This window comes from Sminthopsis crassicaudata, chromosome 2 (assembly GCF_048593235.1).
Source record: "Sminthopsis crassicaudata isolate SCR6 chromosome 2, ASM4859323v1, whole genome shotgun sequence".
Classification (NCBI taxonomy): Eukaryota; Metazoa; Chordata; class Mammalia; order Dasyuromorphia; family Dasyuridae; genus Sminthopsis; species Sminthopsis crassicaudata.
In genome coordinates this window covers 537223996-537250053 of record NC_133618.1, presented here as the reverse complement: position 1 = coordinate 537250053, position 26058 = coordinate 537223996, and the positions used below count along the sequence as shown (strand labels likewise).

Below are 26058 nucleotides of genomic sequence, written 5' to 3'. Positions count from 1 at the left end.
AGTGAGAAATCTTACGGAGTTGAAATGGATTAGTAGAGAATTAGATATGACTAGGGAAGGAGAGAGAAGAAACAAAGATAACTCCAACATTTTGAATATGGGAGCATGAGTAAACAGTGATACTACAGATGTGAAATCAAAAGGAGGAACGAATTTAGGAGAGAAGAAAAGCTTGGTAGTGGACATGCTGAATTATAGGTGCCAGTGAGACATCCAGATGGGGATGTTCTAGAGACATTTGGAGATGTAGATTTAGAACCATGTGTGGGATGGAGATTGAAATTCGAAAATAATTTATGGAGAAGTTCTTTAAATTGTAAGAATAAATGGTGGGCAATGGATAGAACACCAGCCTTAAAGTCTGGAGGAGCCTGGGACACTTAACTATCCTAATTGTGTGTGTGTGTGTGTGTGTGTGTGTGTGTGTGTGTGTGGTGGGGGGAGGATGGGGAGGGAAAATGGTGGGGAGAGTGGGGGGTGGGGGGTGGAGGGAGGGAAAAGAGATTTTCAGGGGAGAGAATGTAAGAAGGAAAAATAAGAGAACAAAGGAAAAACACTTTCCGTATTTACTGTTTAATCAGGATTGTGATAGCAATTTTCTACTGATCTCCAGAATATTTTCCTTACTTCAGTGGAGTTCAGTATATGGCTCACAGGTTTTCTCTCTTCTCCTACTCCTGCTGTCATATATATTGTTCAATTGTGATCAACTCCATGATCCATGGACCAATTATCCATGGAAATATTTTCTTCGCAAAGTTAATGGAGTGATTTGCCATTTCCATCTCCAGTTTTATTCTGGTAGGTATTAAGCCAGAGTCACACAGCTAGTAACTGAGGTAAAATTTGAACTCTAATCTTTCTGACTCTTGGTTCAGTGCTCTATCCATAGTACCACCTAACTTCCATATTAGTAGACTTTAACCTACATGATACTCTCTCAAACATATTGTTCTCCTAGTTTCTTAATCCCATCTCCTCCTTCCCACCTCAGCTGTACATAAAGAGAAACATACCCTTGATTTTGCTAGGATCACACACTTGTGTTCTACTTCCAAGTCCATGAACCATGAAATTCTCTTAGCTGATTTTTTTTTCCTTCCCCTGGGAATGAGTTTCTTTGCTTTTGCCTTTAAAATGAAGGAGTTAGACCAAAGTCCCTGCTAATCAACATTTCTGTGATCCTCTCATTTAAGGTGAAAAGGAAACTTACTGGGCAGAATTGAAGGGTAGAAAGAGCAACACATAGTGTGAGTCAATTGTGAGGTCTGGTAGAGAATCTTAAAATCCCAGGCAGACTTGAATTACAGACTTCTTGCTGTTCTTCAGTAGTGTCTGACTCTTCATGAGCCTGTTTGGGATTTTCTTGGCAAAGATATTGGCTGGTTTGCCATTTCTTTCTCCAAGGGTCTGAGTCCAGATTTCAACTCAGAAAGATGAGTCTTCCTTTCTTCTGGCCCAACATCCTGTTCAATATGCCATCTAGCTGCTCTAAAGGTTAAGGGACTTGCTTAGCTGGTGATAAATAAATGAAGCTGGTTTTGAAGTTCGGTCTTCCTGACTCCAGGCAGACAGAGGTTAATGACTTGCCAAAACTCATAAGAACTACAGACTAGATGTGAATGTAGGCAGAGCTGGTGTAGGGTGGGGTTTGGTCACAAATAGGTATCTCTCCTGGGTTAGTGGGTAAGCCAGGCTGAGGCTCAGTTGATTAGCAGCAGTCTTAGGGAGGAGTACATTTTTCTGAGGACCTTTTATCTAGAATCTTCTGGACTTCCCTTGTCAGCACTTTTCTGGAATTGTCCTTCTGGGCTTGAAGGACTATGTGCTTATCTTTGTGCCTTTAACTGCTCTCAAATTTGTATCCCAGATAGCAGTAGCAGTGTTATAATCTCTTGGGTGAACTCACAGGACTCTCCTAGTAGGTTTGGTTATTCCATGGAGTAGTTATGATTGAATACTTGTATCTTTTAGGTTACCTTCTGGTTCCATGACTGAAACCTTGACTTCTGACCTTAGCCTTGCTATTCCTTTTTCTCATCCCCAAATGCTATTGCTGTCCTTCAGAAATTTTACTTCTTCCATAAAGAAGTTGACCATTTCACTGACCACTCACACACACAGAGATCTCTTTACTGAAACAGAAAAGCATATAATGTAGCAATTTCTAACAATATTATTTAATTTTACAATGACTAGCACCTTGCTTGTCAGTTATGGGGAGATAATGTTTTTTGACTTGAATTGAATATATTGTTTGAACCTTCAATAAAACTACTAGCTTTTTTCAGGAAGGGGCCATGCGTTATATTTTTGTGGCCTTCGTAGCTTCTTGAACAATGATGAAGGCATAGTAAGTGCTCAGTAAATACTGACACTCAAAGGATTTTCAGGTTGGAAAGGATATTAAAGATCATCTAATCTATAATCTCTCACATTTTACCCTTGAGAAAACTGAAGGAGAAGTAATTTTTTGAATATGACAGAGGTAGTAGACGAGAGAGGTAGAATTTGAAGCTGGTTGTTAGACCCCACGTCCTGTCTTCTTTCCATTGGGCTATCCTTGTTGAAATGAATTATTTTACTTTATTTCAGCAACTTACAATATTAATTTTCCAAAAGTGAGACAGTTCACAAAGAGACTGAGGCTGGAAGTTCTGAGCTAGTTCCATATTAAGTTTGATAAGCTTTGGAATTGGGGACAGAGGCAGTGGGCTTCAGGCCCTAGGAGGGTGTAAACAAGGTTAAAGGGCTTGAGCCTATCGTTAGGGGAATCAAGGCCTGTGAATAGACCCTGCAATTCTAGCCTAGTCAGGATGGAGAAACCAGGTCTTAAAACAAGCAAACAAAAACAACATAAACCAACCTCCAAAGTGAGTTTGTGGGTGAGTACTTTCTTGTTTGTTTAATATTTATCAAGCACCAAGAATGTATGAGACACTATATTAGTTGATACAGGGTTGGCCTTTGGTGAAATTTGCATATGAAAAGATAACTGACAATGCAAGGCTGCATGTGCTATATGAGCCAAAGAAGGGGGCACAGACAATTAATTAGGGTCATGAAAGAGATCCCAAGGAGCTGGGAGTGATCAGGGAGGAGGACAACTTTTGTTAATTAAGAAACAAGATTGTACCTGCTGGGTCATATTTTTTATTCATTACCTTCCCACAAGTCACTGATATCTGTTAAAACTTCTATTATAATTTCAAATAGTGGAAATGTATTGGTTTTCATTTATTCAACTAATATTTATTATGTAAAGTGTTATAGTAAGAATTGTACCTGTTCTTTTATTTAATCTAAAAAAAAGAGGTTATAATAAAAATTTTATTATTTGTGAGAATGGTTTCTCTGGCATATGGCTTGGGGTCACTGGATATAAAGCAATAATTGTCCTACATTTTAGAAATCTTCATCTAGGAGGTTCTTAACCTTTTGTATACACATGGACCTCTCTGGCAATATGAAATTATTGCTCTTCTTACAATAGTTTTCAAATGCATAAAATAAATAAAACCAAATATAAAGGAAATCAAAGGTAAGTGAAAATAAAGATGCCATTTGTTTTCCCCATCCAAGTTCATCTATCCCATGATATCCATAGAAGGGTTCTTGGATTCCAGGTTAAGAAACCTTGATCTGATATTCTGTACAACAGAAAAAAAAAAGATAACTTAAGATCCTCAGGGATTCTCAGTTAGCAAACCAACTAGTTTCTTGACTTGTTCAGATAGGAAACTGAATAACAAACGTTCTAGATAGATTTTCTCAAGTAAGAATCGAAATCCAAAAGGTGTTTAATTTTTAAATAGCCATAAAATCCCATTTTCCTGACTCCTTGATTCCCTAAACATTCTGATTAATCAAAGCTTTACTATATCAGAATGAAAGGGATAGATAACCAGTATTTGGGGTTTTCTTGGCAGAGATACTGGAGTAGTTTGTTGTTTCTTCAATTAATTTATAGATTGTAAAGTTCTGTTGTCTGCAGAGACTGCTGATCGCTCTCTGGGAGATCAGCTGTCTCAACTCAATCTCTCGGCCGCCAACTCTGACCTAGAGTAGAGACTTCTCTCTTGCTCAATGGTGTCTTCTTTTATCCTCCCAGAGAATGGGCATTTGAGAATGCAAGGGCTTGTGAGAGAAAATACTTCAACCAATGAACATGCTCCTCTTAGAATTCCTAAGGTGTAAACTCTCTTTAAAGGCCCAAACCAAAGGTCTAAGCCAGAGAACTGTCAAGTCAACCTGATTTCTCACCTTGTAATTGTCCAGACAACCTGAGTTCTCACCTTGTAATCCTAACAATAGATGAAGAAACTGAAGTAAACAGGATAAAGTGACTTGCCAACGGTCACTTAACTAGTGTCGGAGGCCAGATTTAAACTCAGGAAGATGAGTCTTTCAGACTTCAGGCCTGGCACTATGCCACTTGGCTGCTTACATTCTATCAGAATTTAAATTTGAATGCAAACACTGTTGAGACCCATTTAAATTAATATATTCACTTAGAGCTAAAATAGGTTAGTCCAGGGTAGCAAAATAAAAAAAAAGGGCATTCCCAAATTAAAGCTACTTCCCAGTTACACCTTAGCCCCTCATTTCCTGGTTTTCAGGAATGTAGAATATGTATCAGTCATAGGTAAACTACTCATTTGTTCTTCTTCCTCGGCCTCTACCACCCAACCCTTTTCTTCTTTTTCGGGTTTGTCTGGTCTTGTTGCTTACAATGAATCATGCATTTCCTGAAGGGTAGGGCCTATCTTTCTCTACCATGTTGCAAAGCTCTGAGTCAAATATTGCCCACTTCATTAGTACAAATAATAAATGCTTTAGAGATTTGTAAATTCAGAGGTAGAGGAGAGGTGAGGAGTGGCCTGCAATTTATGGGTATCTTGTCTCCAGAAGTAGCATGTAAAATTAAATTTTGTGCTGGCCCGGATGACATTTACATTGTATGTTTTAAGGAATGTCACACTCCCCTTCCTGACCCAAATAATTTAATCTCTGGCCTTCTCTGGGATCATGCTCCCCCGGTACCTGACCAGAAATACCCACAAGGGAAATTCACTCCTTTGTGTTACACAATAAAGGATGTGGGGGGATACTAGGGACTGTTTCCAGAAGGCTATTAAAATGTAGAAAGGTAACCAAGGAGGGAGATGCTTGAGAGGGGGGATGGGAGAATGTCCATTAAACCCCTCTTATTAGCATAGGTTAGTTGATGAGATTAGCTAATTGCCATCTAAAAGCACTAAAGACTGGTCCAATGGGAATAAAATACAGCGCAGGTAAGTTTCTATCATCATCATATCTGTCCTTATGCTCCCCTCCATATCCCTGGTAACAGACGCCTGAGTCTAGTCAGCCACCTCAGTTCTAGATTGCTTTTGTTTCTGGGTCTCTTCTGAACTTCTGAATCCTCATTCCTGAACCCTTTTGCTTCAGACTACTGCTAAAAAAAGATATACATACATTTATATATACATATGTATATATGTATATATATATGTGTGTGTGTGTGTGTGTGTGTGTATGTATGTGTGTATATATATATATATACACACACACACACATTATGAACTTCCTAAGTGGGGAAATTTGGAAAAAACATTAAAAGTTTTTACATAAATATTATGTACATATAGTTATATCTAAAACCTTATAGTATGGTGGAAGACCACAAAAGGATAGGGATGATCAGTAGTAAAAGATGATTTGGGAATGGAGCAAACAGTTTTAGTTCCCAAAAAAACCCAGATTTGTTGCTTTGCAAAAGAATGAACTTGTATATCATTTGCATAATACAGTAGTAATTAATCTGTAGTTCAGAAGCACTAATATTGTCCTTTGCTTTGGATAATCTATTTTTCTCTAAAATGGAGCAAACCAAGCCCCACAACTCATGAATAATGAATGCCCCTCCTAGGCATCTTCAGCTTCTGCCTCCTGTGGTCAGCTTATTAATTTGGGAAGCAACATTTCTTTCTATAATAGTTGGGCTGTCATAGCTGAGGGCCACTAATCTATACACTGCAATCAATTTACCCAAGTTCTGGTATGCATTTTACATTTGCAGGACTTGGGTTCAGTTGCTAACACTTAGTTTCAGTACATCAGGTCGGCTCTGAAATTTGAAGGGCATGAAGGAAGGAATGAGACTTAGGCAACATCAGAAGTATTTCTCCATCCAGTAAAAGTCGAGCTGCCTCTTGCCTTGTTCCCTGCTCCCATATCTACCTGAATTTAGGGAATACAAATGCCTGGAAAAACAACGGCTTCCCCAAGATTAAAATAAAATGATCAAATCTCCAGTTAGTTTGAGTTTACTCCAAACCATCCAGGGACCAGATACAAATGACAGAGCTGACTTGAAGCCTCACGACATGAAAGGGGATTGGGCTGAGCTGAGAAGACCCATTTTGTTGTGTGCCTGGCACAGCCTCGGCTCTCTGCACCTGCATAATACACCAACACTCGGAAGAGCAGAGTAGGGCTCCTGCTGAATCACGTTCCTTTTAGGGACCCACACGGATGCGTCTTGTAACCTGCACCATTGCTCGCTTTCCAGAAGAAGCCTGAGACTTTGAGTTTAAGCTCTAAGAGGAGGTTTAGTGTTGTAGACTCTTGCCCCAAAACTGGTGTCTGAGATAAACTTAGGTTCTAAGCTCGGATTGTGATTATAGAAACAACCCGGCGAGGTCTGTCCGACAGATGCTACTGCGCTTTTAGAATGGATACATTTCTCTCGTCAAAAACCTGCTTCTAGCTGAGCCCAAGCCCTCACGGTGCCCCGTTTCCCTCCTGTCCGCTAGGTCTCTTCAGCAGCAGCACTCTTACATTTTTAAATGAGGAGACGTTGACCACCGCCTGTTTTTATAGCAGAAAAATGCCCTCCCTTCTCGTGGCACAGGGGAGCTGCAGAGCCACGACATAGGCGCGTTGGTGACCAGAGAACATTGCTCTTGGGGGGCGAGAAGGGACGAGGGTGCCGCAATGCCTTGGCTGCTATGAATGAATGAAAAAGCACCTGGGTTGGCTATGTGCCAGCCCGTGGTACCATGGAAACTGCATTGGGTTTTGATCCCAAGACCTGGGTTCTAATCTAGGTTTGTGGGACCTTGGACAAGTCGCCCTTCTCTAAGCTCACTGAGACTGTTAAACTCCTTCTGGGGTCTCCTCCACCCTGTCTCCAGGAGGAGGCTCGGACCCTTGCTCTCAGCCACTTTCCTCCTGGTAACGTCAGGGCTGGGCTTCGGGGAGCCTTTCAGCCGTCTGCAGTCTCGTGCTCCAGGTGGGTGGGGAGCCTCCCCGCCGCGCCGCCGACGGAGGGAAGCTGGACAGCGCCTGGGGGCCTCCTCCCAGGCCGGTGCCCGCGTCCCTCTGCGCGCCGCTTCTTCGGGGCTCCCCTCGGGCCACCTCCTAGCCGGCCTCGTTCCGCGCCGCCCGGGGGCTCCTGGGCGGGACGTGCAGAGGTAGGCTCGCGAGGAGTGTTCACCTCCCGTCCTCCTCGGAGCGGCGAGGATGGGGAGGGGGCGCGTGCCGCCCCTGGAGGCCGCCCTGGTGGCTGGCCCGACTGGCGCGCGGGCAGGGGCTGGGGAGCCGGGTATGGATGGCCGGGACTGCGGCCAGGAAGCCCGGGCTGGGGCTGGCCGGACTCTGCATCCCGGAACCTTTCTTCTGCAGCATGCGGTTTCCACATCGGACAGCATTGGGGGCTGGTACCGAGATTAACCGTCCCCCTTGGCCTCCGCCCCTTCCCCGCCCTCCTCTCCTCCTAAGGCTTCCCTTCCTCCTGTCCCAGAGTTCTGGGGGCTGCCGCGGCGCCACCGTTCCGTCCCGCGAGCAGACCCTTCAGTCTCCGTCCCGGGCGCTCCGCAGTCCCCACCGCGGCCGGTCCCTGTAGACTGGTGCAGGGCTGCGCGCAGGGCCGCCTCCTGCTGGAGACTCGGAGTGGGGAGAGGAGAAGAGTAGGGAGGGAGGAGGAGGAGCAGCGGCAGGAGCCAAAGCCGGAGGCCTCGGGCCGGACCCTCTTCGAGCCCTCCTCCGGACTCTTGCGCTCTCCCCCGCCCCCCAGATCCGCGGGTCCGCCCGGCGACCCGTAGATTCGGCGCGAGTCCGTTCGACCGTAGGAGGGGGGGAGAAGGGAGGGGTCTGGCCCGAGGCCCGGGGCGGCCGCCGCCATGGAGACCCCTTCAGCGGGCGCCCGGCGCCTCGGGGCCAGGGGGCGGCCCTGACGCTGTCCGCCCCGTCGGGGAGCGGGTCCTGGGACGTCCCCCTGCCCTCCCCTCCCCGCTTCGGCCGTCCGCTGCTCCCCGTGCCCTCGGCCGCTCCCTCTCCTCCTCCGGCCTCCGCTGCTGCCCCCGAGCGGCGGCGGCGGCCCCCTGTTGAATGGGCGGTGCGGAGCCGGGTCTGAGGCGCTGGCGGAGGCGGCCTCGAGGGGCAGGCGGCGGCGGCGGTGGAGGAGACGGAGGAGGCGGCGGCGGCGGCGGCGGCGGCGGCGGGGGCTACCATGGAGGGCCTGGCCGGCTATGTGTACAAGGCGGCCAGCGAGGGGAGGGTGCTGACCCTGGCCGCCCTGCTCCTGAACCGGTCCGAGAGCGACATCCGCTACCTGCTGGGCTATGTCAGCCACCAGGGAGGGCAGCGCTCCACGCCGCTCATCATCGCGGCGCGCAACGGGCATGCCAAGGTGGTGCGCCTGCTGCTGGAGCACTACCGAGTGCAGACCCAGCAGACTGGCACCGTCCGCTTCGACGGGTACGTACCCTGCCCTCCCCGAGCCCCCGCGTCACCCTCCCCCCTCTCACGCCTCCCAGCCGGCACGGCCGGCTCCCATGCAGTTTCCCAAGCACGGGCTTGGGGCCCCGTTCGAGGCGTGTTGTTTGCCCCGGCGGGGCTGGCCCTGGGCTAGGAGGGGACGATGGGGTCATCAAGTTACGTGTTCCTCCATCTCCGTGCTGGGGAAGGCCCTGAATTGGTCACCAGGGAAGCTGGAAAGTTCCAAAGTTTAGCTATTCAAGGTAAACGTTAGCACACCCCTAGTGAGGAGGTACATGACACATTGTGGTAGAAGATATTTTTACTTTTTTTGGTTAGTTACTATTTTTGTTAATTTATCCCAAGTACTCAAACATTTTTCTACCTTTTACTTTAATTACCTAAAAACAGTTTGTCAAAAATTCTACCAAAATTTATATTCCTCTCCCCAAATTCTATGAGTTTTTGATAGTTTTTCCTCAGTTTTTCCTCAGTTTTAGGAAGAAAACTTTTCTTACAGGTTTTAGATGAAAGGAAAATATTTCAGAAAGTTGTGGTTGAAACATTTAATAACAATCATTTCAGTGGGGTTTAACGTCTTTGTTTATCGTTAACACAAAAAACACATGTCATTTCATATACCACCTTGTCACTTTCACTAAATGTTTTTGATGGTGACTGGTCATATGCCTTCTATGTCATGGCTAACCAAGCTTGGTGATGTGGGAAGAATACTGGACACCCCTCCGTTCAAATCTTGTTAGCTGAGTAATCCTGGGCAAGTCACTTAATTTCTCCTGACCTCAGGTTTTTTTCTGAGGGTGATGGACTTGATAAAACTCTCCAGGTCCCTTCTGCCTCCCTCCATCTGGGGAAGAGGCTGATAATGAGGTGTGTGGTCCCTGGACCAACTCTGTCTGGCATCTTCTCAGCTACTGCCAGCTAGCCAGTACTCCTCCTCCCAGTGACAGCCTATTAAGGACATAGTCTGGATATGATCTGACCTGAAGGATGAATTTTAAAATGGACCAATGGAAATAATATGGAGAAGGTTGCTTCATTACTTGTCCATTTCAAGTTCTAAGAGCTGTTCTTAAAAAAAAAAAAAAAAAAAATTACCAGTGTTTTAAAAAGGGGAGGAAATATTGAATTGAGTCAGACCCATAGCCACCCATCTCATTAATTATTTGTATTGGTGCATATTTTTTAGAGTGTTGCTTCTTCAGTTTCCTCATTTGTAAAATAAATGTTTTAGACTAAATAGCCTTTGATATCCCTGCCAGCTCTAATTCAGTTATCCCAAGTCTCCAAAGGTTAGGGTTATTTTTATATATATATATATGTATGTGTGTGTGCGTGCGTGCTATGGAGCCATCATTTGTGAATTTAAAAGCCTTTTAAAGTGTACATAGCCATATTTAAACCTATAAAATTATTTTTATTAGTTTTACGGAGCCATTTTGTATTTTTTTTTTAATCAGTCAAAAAACATTTTGTGCTTTTTATACTTAGACCTCTTTTTTAGTGTGGAGGAAATGGAGATGCTAAGGAAGACAAGATACTTGCCCTCAAGAAAAATACAATTTAATACCCCTTTTTGAGATGTAACTCAGATCTCAGAAAACATGATTTTATTTAAGTTATTAATCATCTTCCAGGAAGTCTTACCTTAATCCAGCTGTTTATGTTATCCCTCAATTTACCTCATTTTCACTTTGATCATGTTGTCTGCTTTCTTCTTCCCTTCTCCTATTGGAATATAAGTTCCCTGTGGACAAGTGCATAACACACACACACACACACACACACACACACACACACACACACATATACACATTATTGTATCCCCAAGTGCAAAGGGAGGACTAGCTTTGGACAATTTGTGGGAAGATAAGACTTGAACAAGATAAGAGTTTTTGTCTGGACTGTGGTTTGATCTGTAGAGAGGAGTAAAGATGCCATTGTGATCACAGATTCATTGAAGTTTTGAAGTATTTTCCCAATGCCTACTGTGGGGGATAAATAAACATTTGTTGAGTTGAATTGAAATATATAGGGAGCACTGTTATTAGATGTTGTTTGTGATACAGAATAATAGACATGATCTCTGTCTTTATGGAGCTTAGTCTACTACATTTTTAAGTATAGTTCTGATAATCGGAACTCATGGACTTTTTTTTTTTTTTAAACCTACTTATACAACTCTAAGCTCTTTCTGCAGTTTTATAGTCATCTTGACATTTTGCTATTTAGAAAAGGTTAGACTCCATTTGCAGATTTCAAAGTTTCGTTTTGCTTTCTTTTAAGACTATTTACAAAAATGTTAATATGAGCACCATGTAAAGAACATGAGGCTCACTTACCTACCCTCTCTGTGGATGGCTTTTGAAAGGTACTCAGCAAAAACTTCATCTTATATCCCGGTGGCACTCTTAAGAAGATGGCCAGGCTGAGTTTTTTGATTAATATCCATGCATAGATAGTGTAAATGGTGATTGTCGTAGTTCTCTGAGCTGTAACCTTTGGGATTTTTTCTCGCTTATATGCTAATAGATAGAGGAGTAGGGCTGAAATATAGTTATCAGGAAAGGTTTCTTTAGTAGGAAGTGAGAAGAAAAATTCCTAGGAAAGGGAAGTTGTTAAATAAGAATGTTATAGAAAATGAACAGAACAAAGGGAGGGTGATATGTCATGTGACCCCTGGAATATTATGATGGCAGTCAGTTCTGAGGGACTGTTGTTGGCTTGTACTTTTAAAAAAAGCATGTGGTAGGGAGCTTTGTGAGAAAGGGGAGGGGCAGAGAGAGGAAGTTCTGAAGGCTTTCTTTTGGGTGCTTTGGTATCATTAGCACTAGTAATTGAAATGAGCTTTTATGGGGGGAAGTGATGAGAACTCCATCATTTAAGCTCTCTAAAATTAGGTTGAAGGAGTCAGTGAGCAGGGTATACTTCTGAAAACTTGGATCTAATAAATTATTTAATAAATGATTGTTAAAGTCTTGATTAACATTAAATACTGATCACCTACTAAATAATAAGGTTTTTCCATCCCAAATTCTTGTGATGTCATGAAAAAATTGAGAAACAAACTAAATTTGTAGGCAGATTATTTTCTGACTTGAAGTTTCATTTTCCTTAGCAAATCCTTTTTGTTGAATACTAGCTTATAAAATCTTGAATCTAAAATAAAATGCATAACTGAGAATTTGCACTATAATTTTGGTTTAATTTTAGAAAGCTGATTGTTTTTCAATAAGGCCACATTGCAATATGAATTTTCTGTTGTTAAAAATACTTGTATTTGAAGCAATGTACACTTTTGCATTTAAAGCTAATTAGCATATAAACATCTTTTGTATGAACCACAGATAGCATTCTCTAATCTGCCTATTCTCTATTATGCTTCAGATTTAGATATTTCTAAGTTCCCCTAGGCTTTAACATTTATAAATATGAGATACTTATGTAATGAATTTTATATTCATTTACCCTCCCTCATTTTTTTCTTTAGATTTCCTTTTGTAACTTAACCAAAGATGTATAATTTAAATATTATATCTTTTGTGATACAAATAAAACATCTTGAGTTAATGCAGCTAAAGAAGCAAGCAATTGAAATTATAATGAACAAGAAAAAATTAAATTAGTTTGTTTTCATCATTCTAAACTTTTACCTTTTATATAATGTGAAAGTGAATTTGAAAAATATAACATCTCCATGTTTCTAATAGTTTAAAGTTAATGTAGCTGGCATATAATAAATTTAACTTAAAAAAAAATTGCTCCAGGAAAACCAGATAACAGTGCTTCTAGAAAATCTGATATTTTAAAGTAAGATTTTTTTCAAGGAAAGGTATTGTGAAATTTGGGGAAATATTATAGGAATGTATTTTTTTAATGCAGAATGTTATTCAGTACGATTCAGTTACATGTTGAGTGACTATATGCTTAAGTTTCCTTCAAATAATTAAAAATACTTTTTCTTTAAAGTAACTTGTTTTCCTTAAATCAAAGAAAATTCAAAAGTTTTTTGCTTTTGAAAAAAGTTTGCTTTATCCTTTATAAAATTAAGAAAATATTTTTTATTACAAAATTGGTATTCTATTTATAGTAAAATTATAATAGATTTTGTTTTGCTGCTGTTTTGTGTTAGTAGTAATATCCATAGTAGTGGAGTTGCACTATTTATTTATTTATTTATTTTTAAACCATTCATGCATGCTTAAGGAACACAATTGGACCAGTGGTATTACAAAATTTATGATACAGTGAGATATTTTATAATGAGGCTTATTAAGTATATAGTTTTAATATGTAGATATCTATATATATCTTGATATAACAGTAAATTTTACCTTTAAATGTTATTTTTATTATTTTCTTTATAAAATATTCTAATTGGTCTATTTACAGTAGTGTTTCTGGCAGAATTTTAAATTTTCATATAGAATCTTACCGATTAAGTTTAAAAATGATTAACTCTCAGATCTAGGGAATTGGCTATATAACGAGAAAAAATGATCTAGAAATAAGCAAGAGGTCTAGTAGCTAGATAGAAGATAGTTTGTTTAGGCTTTTAAACTCCTTATCTAGAGGTTAAGTGGACTTGTTATGAATTGAGTTATGGGGGGTGGGGGTGGGGGCTGGGGGTGGGGGCTGAAACGGACTCCTTTGTTTTCACGGAATGCTGCTTGTTTTCCAGCCATTAATATTTTTTCCAAAATTAGTTTGACTTTTGAGAGAAGCTAGAATAGGGAGAATTTGCATATTCCAAACTCTTTAAAGTAAATAGAGGTTATACTGATCCACATCTTTCTGCACAAATGTTAATGGTGGAGCAGATTGTGTTAGGGAATTAGGTGGTATTAATATTGATCTTTGGAAAGGGAGATCTAGCAAGGACTGGAAAAGAGGAAGATTGGCACCCATTCCTATCTTGCTTCCTACATGTCAGCTCCAAAGAAAATTGTGTTAGGTAATTGCTACTCTCAAGTAATAATTTAAAATTTACTACAGGCTTTCCAGAATTAATTTCAATTTTGTCATGGGGAAATTTGTCACTCTTTCAAGCACCTTTTCAGGGTTTTGGTTTATTTATAAATAAATTGAATACTGGCCTAATACATTTGTCTTTTTGGTATGGAGGAAAGAGCAGTTGGATTTGGAGTAAGAAGACCTTTATTCACGTTGCAGTTCTTCTATCATATTCTACAAATATGACCACGGCAAGTTATTGAACCTCCCTGAACCTTAGTTTTCTCAGCTGTAAAATAAGGGGATTAGACTGGATAGCTTTAGGATTCTGTCTAAATCTACCTACCCTTTTGGCTTTATATATGCTTTTTTGTAGAATTTTTACAAAAAGTATATTCTTTAAATTAGGAATTTGTGTTGTACTCTAAGGTATTGAATTTCTAATTGTTTGCCTTTTGCATTTATAGTTATGTCATTGATGGAGCCACCGCTCTCTGGTGTGCAGCAGGAGCTGGACATTTTGAAGTTGTCAAACTTCTAGTCAGTCATGGAGCCAACGTGAACCATACTACAGTAACCAACTCGACACCCTTGCGGGCTGCATGCTTTGATGGCAGATTGGACATCGTTAAATATCTGGTAGAAAATAATGCCAATATCAGCATTGCCAACAAATATGACAACACTTGCCTTATGATTGCAGCTTATAAAGGACACACGGATGTGGTCAAGTATCTTTTAGAACAACATGCAGATCCCAATGCCAAAGCACATTGTGGGGCTACGGCATTACACTTTGCAGCAGAAGCTGGGCACTTGGAGATTGTACGAGAGTTGGTGAGGTGGAAAGCTGCAATGGTGGTGAATGGCCACGGAATGACTCCATTAAAAGTAGCTGCTGAAAGCTGTAAGGCAGATGTTGTTGAATTATTACTTTCTCATGCTGATTGTGACCGAAAAAGTAGAATTGAAGCTTTGGAACTTTTGGGTGCCTCATTTGCAAATGACCGAGAGAACTATGACATAATGAAGACATACCACTATTTATATTTAGCGATGTTGGAGAGATATCAAGATCGTGAAAACATTATTGAAAAAGAGGTTCTTCCACCCATTGATGCTTATGGAAATAGAACTGAATGCAGAAATCCTCAGGAACTAGAGTCCATTAGGCAAGATAGAGATGCTCTTCACATGGAAGGCCTGATAGTTCGTGAACGGATTTTAGGCTCAGACAATATTGATGTTTCTCATCCTATCATTTACCGGGGGGCTGTTTATGCTGATAACATGGAATTTGAACAGTGTATCAAGTTGTGGCTTCATGCTTTGCATTTGAGGCAAAAAGGTAACAGAAATACTCATAAAGATCTTTTAAGGTTCGCTCAAGTTTTCTCACAGATGATTCATCTGAATGAACCGGTAAAGGCCAAGGACATAGAAAGTGTTTTGAGATGTAGTGTTTTAGAAATAGAACAAGGGATGTCTAGGATGAAAAGTACTCAAGATGCTGATATCCACACCGCCCTGGACAACTATGAATGCAATATTTTTACCTTTTTATATTTGGTGTGCATCTCCACAAAAACACAGTGCAGTGAGGAAGATCAGTCAAGAATTAACAAGCAGATTTACAACTTGATTCACCTTGATCCCAGAACTCGAGAAGGGTCAAGCTTATTGCATCTTGCTGTCAACTCTAATACCCCGGTAGATGACTTCCACACAAATGATGTCTGCAGCTTTCCCAATGCACTAGTCACTAAACTGCTTTTAGACTGCGGTGCTGAGGTGAATGCTGTTGACAGTGAAGGAAATAGTCCCCTTCATATTATCGTTCAGTACAACAGGCCCATCAGTGATTTTTTGACCTTGCATTCTATCATCATTAGCCTAGTGGAAGCTGGCGCTCACACCGACATGACAAACAAACAGAAGAAGACTCCGCTAGACAAAAGTACAACGGGGGTGTCTGAAATATTACTTAAAACTCAAATGAAGCTGAGCCTTAAGTGCCTGGCTGCCCGAGCAGTTCGGATTTATAACATTAACTACCAAAACCAGATCCCCAGAACTCTTGAAGAGTTTGTTGAATTTCATTAGGTGACTGGATATGTAAAATCTTTAAATGTGGTGCTAAAAAAGTAAAGGACTTTAATCACAGACAATAGAATTACGTGTTTATAAATTCTACTTCTCTATCCACTACCCTTTCTTTCCCTTGGTCCTATCCTTAGTTCTATATTTGGTCTCTCTTGCTCAGACAGGAGTCAATTACAAATAAAATCCCAAGGAAAACCTTGGTATAACCATAATATAGTGTCTTTGGATATTGGTCAGGTTACCTCTCCCTGCCTCTTTTTTAAAGGAACAAATATAAAATATTTTGTTTAATCGTACTAAGGTACATTTATGATTTGCAGTTGATAATGTTTTAAACAGCTATGTACAAAGGTATTTCTGTTTAAAAGCCTATCTCAACATGTGATCTATGCAGCAGTTTTGAGGATTTAAAGTTTTCTTTTAGAGAAAAGGAAGAGAAATAGAAAATAACATGATAAAAGTAATCCAGTGATTCAATGAAGTTGCCCATTGTGGTTGAAAGTTCACACAAACAATTGGCAGGCTTTTTTTTCCCACTCTTCCAGTGATCTTTCTTTCTTTCTTTTTTTTTTTTTTTTTTTTTTTTTTTTTTAATGAAATAGAAACAACACATTAAAACATAAAAGAGGATTTGGAAAAATACAGGATTAAATTATTGTGGATAAATATGCTAATCTAATAATGGTTGCAAATTATAATTCAATCCATTGAAATTGTTGCAGTTTGCTATGTTGAATGTGAGAAGGAATAGTAACAAAAACCAATTTGAATCTTTTTAGAGAATGTTGGAGAGGGTCTTCTAGAAAATAAGCAGGCTTTTATTCTTAAACTCTTTTTCCAGTAGGTTGAGTTCTAAAATTCTTTGTTGATATTTTTGTATAATTTGTACAACTTGAAACAGGCAACATTTGAACTAGAATTTCCAGTAACGTGTGAATTATGAATGTTAGCCTTTATAATGAAACAGATTGTCACAACATGATTGTAAGTCCTGTTTCATGCCACCTACCTTCACTACTCACTTTACCCTCCTGTGGTGTCTTCCTTTTGAATATAAAAACCACTTTTCCAGGGGGAATAGCTAGTGCCTCCCTAAGAAGATGCTTATGACAGGTGAAAGGGAACCTGGATACTTTTAAAAACATTTTTTCTTTTATTAGTCTCTGATAAAGGTAGAATAATCACAAGTGTGGTGTGAAATGAAATTTTTTTATGATGAAAAGTGATTTGTATAATGTTACTTTGAAAAGGTACTTCTGTCTGAGAGCTATAGGTTTTTCAACAATTGAATGTTATATTTGTTCTGACAGGCTATTTGGAATGTTTTGTTGATTGTTTTTAACTGCAATTTTTAAAACTGTCAGATTAAAAGAATATTTTGTGATTAAAAAAAAAAAGTAGACCAGAAATTCAGAGGGAAGTTACACATCTGAAATGTGAATTTAGTTTGTAATAACTCCATTTCCTGTTTGGTGCCAAATGAACTACTCAGCTACTATAAGTGTGGGCGTGTAACTTTTGTTTAATGAAAAATTTTTTGGTTTGTCACAATTCTAGACCCTCAAATGAAAAAAAAAAACAAAAACCAACAACTAACAACTAATGTTTTAATTTGTGTTTTATATGTGTATGTTGCTTCGTGTGGGGTAATAATAAAGGTTCCAATTTAAGCAGTGTAGAACAGAATGACCAAGCCAAACTCAACCACCTGGGGCCTTAAATAGTGCAACACCACAAAATAAAATGCTTGTTTTTTTTGGTTAGGGGAGGCATGGGAGGGATATTAATTTTTTTTTTTTTAACTTTTCAAGGATGTTTGGGGGGGAAAATGTGCAAGATAATTTTACAGTTATGGCAATTTTATATTTGTGTGTCTTTCTGCTTCATTTAGAATTATATGGATTATGAATTGAGTAACAATAATTGATTTTTATTTTGGTTAAACTAAAGTTTTATGTGAAAAGTTTTTAGTCTGATTTGGTTTAAATGAGATATTTTAATAATTTTAATTTTAAAATTACAGGCCTTGATCCTACCAGTGAGTAAGTAGCACTGTCCCTTGTTTCTTGGTGCTCTGAAAAAGGTTACAGTTCTGAAAGAGGATTAGTCTATACCTTCCTTATTGTTAGGATCAAGCTCTTTATATTACACTCAAGGGCCTTCTTATTTTACAGCTCCAAGGAGTAAATGGGATCTTCTTGGCATTTATCTGGTGATATTATTAAAGTTGATATGTTCTTAAGACACCAAAATTAAAAATAGCAAATATATTGTACTTCTTTCACTATGTTTGTTCTAGAATTTAATTCTGCTCCTTTTTCCCTGGACCACAACTGTGTTATACTTTGCTAATTTGTGATGTCCCTATAAATGATAGAAATGATCACTTATGAATATACAGGCTTCTGTAGGTTTAAATAACCCCCAATTATTTAAAAACGGGAGGACTGAATGCTGAGAATGAGTAAGGCTGTATTGATTACAATGCTGGCAAAATAGGAGAAAGGTATTTGATAACATTTGAATAAAATATGAATTGCTCCAATGTTAATTGGTAACTTCTGTACTGTTATTTACAGTAGAACTTCATTGCACTATATTGCTCAGGATGTAATTCCAACTTGTAAAATAAATTAAGATATGTATTGTAAAATATCTGTATAAAACATTCTTGGAACAAGTGATCTATAAGCCTGTTTTTGCTTTTCTTGTTTTGTTTTTTTTATATAGCTGATATAAAGTATGTTTGGCTTAACTCTTCCCAAACTCTCTCAACTTACAGAAAAAAAAAAGAAAAAAACACCAAACAGAAAATAAAGCTGGTATTTATTAGTACCTTAGCTTTCTTCATACTGTATGTTGTTTATATTTCAGTCACTTGCACTGGTTTGTGTTCATCCTTTGGTGTGGGGATGTCCTGTTTTGTCAATATTTTAAAAATACTATTACAGATCTCAGAATTGCTTTGTGCTGCTCAGCAATTGCCATATATGTTTGCACATACTAACGGCCTAGAAGTACTTTCAGAAACCACAAGAAACTTGTTGGGATTTTGCCTTATTTTAACATATCTGGTAATAGAATTTTTTACTTAAATGGCTATTTAATCTGAGGAATGGACAGCAGCAATTCAATGCCAACTGACAAGAAGTACGGGGAAGATGTGAAGAAAAGGTCTATTCTTAAAAGCTGAAAACATGGGTTCTTCAGTGCACAATTTGGATTTCACAATAAGAATTGGTATTGTCTTCCCAACAAATAGCCTTAAGCATATCACCTGATTCCAGCTGCTATGTTGAATGGGAACTTTAAAAAATTACTATCATCAAGTTTTGATTTTTTTCTCCCTTTGTACATGGTAAGAGGTATGTTTCCAAACACTGGAAGTTTAATGACAACTGGTAAATTTTAAAAGAATGTTCTCATTACACATTAACTTTGAGTAGCTGGATTGGATTTTTAAGATATTTTGGGGCAGAACCTATATAACTTAATATTTTTCAAAGTGAAATCTAAAGTAAACAGAGCACTCAGTTCTTCACTAGAATTGGGACTAGAATTATTTGGATAATTCAGGCTACTTCCATTTTTTTTGTACTTTTCAAGCAGGAAGTTTTTTGGGAAAAGACCTACATTATCCACATAATTGTTTTAGACCTCCATTTTGCAGGCAGGAAAACAGTTTGTGGATGAATTAGCAAGTAAATAAAGACAGGTAAAACAAATATAAAGGGCTTATTTTTATGACAGCTTGTTTTTATGCTTCTAAAAATTACTACTGAATACAGTCAGCATGTCATTGAATGGCAGATAACTTCCTTTTTAGTCAAGGTACTATAACACTAAATGGATCGTTTTGCAGTTTGTTCAGTACAAAGGTATTCTGCAGTATTTTAGGGCTTTGTCTTCAGCTCTACTCTGAAAAGCTGTGGAGCTTAAAAAGAAAGGTTTTTTAAAAGCAGAAAATTGCTCATAGTTTAATGATAACTCCTAAGAAGGTATGCCAGGTTTCAATGCCATTTATGTTGTAGGCTTTTTAGCAAAATTGTTCACAGTTGGGTAGATTAATAGGCTGCTCCCTTTTTTTTACATGAAGGTAGAGCTACTCTTCCAGCCTTGTAAACTTTCCCTGTTGTGGGATCTACAGTAGGTATTACACTGAGACTGGTAGGAAGAAGATATATTAGTTTGTAAATTGTAAAATAAACATTGTACTGTATTCATGTTAGGATAGTTGAATTTTAGTTTTGCATTATTGTTTAAGGAAGGTACAACGATTTTATAAATTGTGAAGTGTATCCTGACATCTTTGTGCCAGGTTATGATACTGCTAAATGATTAGCACCTTTTCAATTTGGGTTTCATGCTGGGAATACAGGGTCCAATATGTTGTAGAGGTAGGAGCTAAATCAGCTGAGTCAGCTTAAGAATGCATTATTAGTGGAGACAAAATTAAGCTTGCAAACTATAAAATGAAAAATTTCTTATTTTAAATTTGTCATTATTGTCCGTTGTTTATGGCTTAAAGGCCTTTTAAGAGTTGGAATGTTAGGAGAGAAGGGGAAATGAAAACTGTTCTTTCCTATATTGTGTACCTTTTTTTTTTGCTGCAAAACTTGGAAGTGGGAGAGACAGGGAAACTACAGGCTGAATCTAATCTCTTTTGGAAAGTCTTTTGTCCTCTGGCTTCAAAATTGCCTCACCCTTGATACCTTTTTAAGATGATCTGCATTGCTGTACTCCAGTAATTTCACTGTGATTTATAACTTACCAATGATGTCATTCTGTTGTGCACTTTTGTCAAATTGTTTACCCAATTTTAATAAAGAGAGTAAACCTGTCAATTGTTCTAGAACCCTGTTGATAATTTGTATACTGGATAGTATTTTTTATTTGAGTTTTATGACACCCAGGAACTCTTCTATTAATCATTTTCATGGAAACAAGATGGGTTGAAAATCTCAAGTAATTAGGAAAAACAAAAGTATTCTGTAAAGAAAAAAAAAGTATACTTAGTAAAGATAAAAACTTTTTGAAGCTGGTCATTATTTTTTCAGAATGCTGTAACGGGGGTTATCTTATGTGACACCATGTGATTCAAACAAGGTGAACTTTATAGCAATGAAGGACCTCTCATATCAGAGATAATTCAGAGTTTATCCTCCAGTTAGGGCTGCCAATTTGGTTACAATAGCCACAGGAAACATCTTGATAAATCTTTCAAAGTATTATTATCTGATTTATTAAATGATGGCTATTTTGTTAATGTAGCATATTACTCTACTAATAGAGAAAAGATTTCCCTCCATAACTTAGAGGTTTTTGGTATGTGAGATAGATTATGAGTAAGATTGTATAATTTGAGCTTGTAGTCAGATTTTCAGGGAAAAACTATTTAGAAGATTTAGTCTACATATTCCCTTTCCCCCCCCTCTTCCTTTCCTTTTCCTTTCCTTTCCCTTCCTTCCTTCCTTCCTTCCTTCCTTCCTTCCTTCCTTCCTTCCTTCCTTCCTTCCTTCCTTCCTTCCTTCCTTCCTTCCTTCCTTCCTTCCTTCCTTCCTTCCTTGCTTCCTTGCTTCCTTGCTTCCTTTTTCTCCCTCCCTCCCTCCCTCCCCTCCTTTCGAAGTTCTAAACATTTCCATATCCATCATGCTGAACAAAAAAATCAAATAACAAAGTAAAAAAAAAGTAAACAAGGTGAAAATACTATAATATTCCTTTATCAAAGCCAAGTTAGCAATAAGAAAATTTCCATTTAATTGAGACAACCTTTTCTTATATGAAAATTCACAAGGTTGAATTTTGGCTGATCTGGAAAATATCCAAGTAACATTAGTTCTGTAGTCACTATTGCTTTGGTTAGTGTTTAGGAATTCTTGAGAGATTGTGAAAATGCAAACTTGTTTAGACAAGATGGCTTACATTTGTGAGTAGTTTTAAGACTGTTATTGTAAATAGGTTTTCTAACACCAATTTTCCAGTTACAATGTCAGTCTTGCTTTTTATTGAATATGATGACTAGGTGTAATCTAATTTATATAAATTAGAAATTTTTGAAAAGAAAAGATTGCATACTAAATGCGGGGCTTCTAAACATATTTGCTTAGTGGGAAAGTTTTCTCAGTTTCTATCTATAAAGTTAATGGAGTATATGCTATTACCACAGTTAAACTGTCTCTAATATCTAAGCGCAGTACATTGTTGATATAAGTGGTAATCTGAGAATGATTTTTGGGGAATTTTTAGATAGTATCAATCTAGAATAGAGAACTGCCTGAACTAAAAAGCAGAGATTAAAATTATGGGCTAGCCTGTTTTTTAGTTAGAAATAAGGGATTATTCAATTTAGTGGCTATATTCACTCAGCACAAAGGCATACCTTGTATGGTTAAGGAGAAGCCTGGCCACATAGTACCTAGCATAACAGATGATGGTTTGTATTGAGCAATTAGATAAAGAAAGCCTCTCTCTCTGAGTAGTTTTCATGGCATTTAAATACTTGAAATGTAGCATTTATTGATTGATTAAAGATAAAGGAGGATTGAACCCCAAAGTTTTTAGACATGAATTGGGACAACATCCTGCCACACATCTACATATAATAGTGTTTTATGTGAACTACAGCTGTCCCTTCTGATGTGGGAAGAAGAGGTTATACTCATGTAAATTGGGAATGAATTTGGGGAGTTGAGCAAGTGACTTTTTGTAGCTCTGATTTTTGGGATTAAATTTCCCTTGTTTCCAGAAAGTATTTCAGAATTTCATAGTTGTAAGGGACCTCAGAAGCTGACTAATCAAGCCCATAGCTGAAAAGAATCTCCACTGGCATATTAAACAGTGGTCGTCTAGCCTTTCTTTGAACATATCTCTATTTTCTGAGGCAGCTCATTCTACTTATTCCAAGAGCTTTGACTATTAGGAAGTTTTTCATGACAGCTTAAATTTGACTGCAGCTTCCACTCATTGATCTAGATTTTTCCCTTTGGGGTCAAATAGAACAAATTTAATTTTTATTCCACATGACAGGCCTTCAGATATTTGAGGAAAGTAATCATTTCACCCACTTTGTCAGTTGGCTTTTTTTCAAACAAAATATTTTTAATTACTTAAAGCTTTAATTTTAAATATGCATCATTTTCTACAGATTTGTTCTTAAAAGATCTCTTCCATAAAAATAAAACATTTGTGTACTCTAAAATGTCTGTGATTTTCATCAATTTGGGTATTCTACCAGCATAGATCACAATGCCTTAGTCTTTATGAGTTGATGAATGAATTCAGAAATTGGAGAACAATAAGAGTTAACATGCCTCAAGGGACAAGTCCTCACATTTAGCACTTAAGAATTTTTTTCCCCCTCCAAATAACTATCACCTAATGGCCAATTTTTAGTGATGAGCCTTTCTGAAATGAACTACATTATTCCTCAGACAAAATTTATATACTACATCACTGGGTTCATACTTAGTTTTCTAAGATTGGCCAGAGCTTTTGCAGAATCAAAGATTTAGATCTGAAAGGCTATCAGGAACCATCTAGTTTAACTTCTTCATTTTAAGGATAAGGAAGTGAGACCTACAGGGGTGAAATAACTTATCTGGCGTCAGATGGCAAGTAACAGAATCAGGAATTGAACACAGGCCTTCTTGACTTAAAGTATGACTTTCCTACTCTCAAGCATCCTAGGTTACCAATATACTATCATAAGGCATCAAATTAAATCTATTGAAAAAGATACTTATAACACCAAGAATACTTTACATTCACATAGAAAATTGAATTAATATATTTTGGGAAACTTACCTATGTTCACAACTTCTGTATTTCTCCCTCCCTTCTCCCCTTGCCCAAAAAACACCTTCCCTTCACTCAGCAAACTAAACTAGACCAAATAGTTACACATGCATGAGGGCATTTTTCAAGTCCCAGGTTGGTCACAGTTTATCTCCAAGGGGGATACTAATTAAAGAAAAGAGAACAACTTACTACCCATTAGAAGATAATATTATGTAGGTAATATTTGTGATACTGCTTTTTTTCTCCCTTGAAAAATAACCTGGAAATTAGAGAAAAATGTTATAAAAATGAGTCCAAACTAGAGCACATATTAAGAGAAGACAAGATTACATGTCAACTATGTCAGCTATGTCACAACTAGCTCTATTACAAGATACTAAAGAATGGAAGAATGGTTTGCTGATTTATCCTGTGATGATAATGAGAGGTAAATATGTATTATCCATACGATTGTGATTCTTCTCTCTGTATCTCCCATTGTGTGCTCTCTTCCTACTTCAGAATATTGAAGAAAAGTCAAACTTTTTGTCTTTTGAATTAATGATCCTGAACTTTGGAAGGCTTGGAAAAAGCAATGATGAACTCTGTTTAATTAAATTATGTCTACTGAAAGTAACCATAATAGTTTAAACCATTATTCATTCTTCTTCATCTGTATTTATTAAATTAACAGACTCCCTTCTGAAAATGACTTACCGAGGATCTAAGCAGTTATAGGACTGGTGGAATAGGGTGGTTGCTACCTGTCTGAAAAATTACTTCTCAGTTATAATGCTTCAGTGTGACTACAGTTGATTACTATTGGAGTAGCATAGTCACATAAACCCCCCTCCTTTTAACAAACAAATCAACACAGATTAGATTGCATAATGAATCAAATCAAGCATTCTTGTTTGTGGGGGTGAACTCTAGTTGCCCATGGGAGTTCTCAGAATACATCTTGAGCAGGATATCATACAAACAACCTTCTCTGTGGCACAGGAGAATGAATTTAAAATAATTCATATTGTTTAGAAATTGGGGAATATGTGTGCAGATTATTCCCTTTACCAAAAAAAAATACCACAAGGAATAGATGTTACTCTGTGTAAACTAGAATTAAATTTATATTCAACTTTCAAAGAGGTCACCTATTATATAAAATGAGGCCCACACAGAAAAAACTTTAATATGACCAAAATTATTGAAGTTAAAATTGGTGGAAACCAAATGAAGATTGGAAACATTGTGATAGCCCTGTTTTGGTGGGGAGAACAAGAGCTAAACTTAAAGAGGATGAATTCAATAATGGTAATAGAACTTGGATGCTGCAGTTGGTTTAAATCTAAAAATGATATTTGATTGCTTTTTGACTTTCACAAGAGAGCCAATCCCAAGCGTATCTATACTATGCATGTTAACTCTTTTTTTTCCCCCCTGAGAAAATTGGGGTTAAGTGACTTGGCCAGGGTCACACAATTAGGAAGTGTTAGTGTCTGAGACCAAATTTGAACAAAGGTCCTCCTGACTTCAGGGCTGGTGCTCTATCCACTGCGCCACCTAGATGCCCCATCTCTGTTTTACATAACTGCAAAGGGAATCCTTTTTCATGAGATCTAGCAGCAATTAGAACAGCCCACTTAGAGAGTTCTGGGCTAGTCATAAGTCACTCATAAGGTGGTGTACCAGCTCACTTGGGGGAATAGTTTTGCATCCTTAAAGTAAGTTAAGAGTGTCACGTCAAGTCCTTTAGGATAAATACCACCCCAGACAAAAAGCCTATTATGTAATAAAATGTTCTTCCCAGCCTGAGCTCTTAGTTTGTTTGTTCTGAGCAATATTTAGGTCATAGGATTGTTGTCCAACAAAAAATGTTCAAACTGGTCTTGGAGTTATAGGAATTGACTTTTATGTTTGAAACACCTGAACTCTTCTTTTCATAAACTATATAAAGACCTGCCAGATTAACTAGTTTAAATTACTTACAAAATTGGTCAGACTACTTTTTTTTGTCCCCCATGGCAACAGCTATATTATTTATTTATGTTGAAAGTTATTTTGCTATTATGTACTAACTTGAAGGGAATTTTCTTTAGTTTTAGGAAGTGATCTCCTTATATCCTGGCTATTCATGTTGATCACTGAGCAAGTTTTTAGAGCTACAAATACTTATATTTGCACCGTCATAAGAAGGATTTCTGGCACTATTGTATATATGTGAAATGCCTCTGAATTTTGTCATAGTATCTGTGAAAGGAGGGACTGGACTAGACAGATGACCTTTGAGCAACCATCCAGTTCTGAGATTCTGTGGCTTTGCTAAAGGTAATACGGAAATTGATAGCCCTTTTTATGTCTTTCCTCCTATGGGGGAAAATGACACATGGAATCAGAATCATCCTGTTGGAAAGCACCCTGACCACAGATATTAGAGCAAAACTA

General features: G+C 38.4%; 1 protein-coding gene across 1 annotated transcript; it reads left to right on the top strand.

Moving 5' to 3' along the window:
- Positions 1-8500: 8500 nt before the first annotated feature.
- On the top strand, positions 8501-18524 carry FEM1B (fem-1 homolog B). The gene is made up of 2 exons (XM_074294709.1): positions 8501-8763; positions 14205-18524. Exons 1-2 carry the CDS (start codon positions 8516-8518, stop codon positions 15838-15840), a joined length of 1884 nt encoding a protein of 627 aa, XP_074150810.1. The 5' UTR covers positions 8501-8515; the 3' UTR covers positions 15841-18524.
- The last annotated feature ends 7534 nt before the right edge of the window (positions 18525-26058 follow it).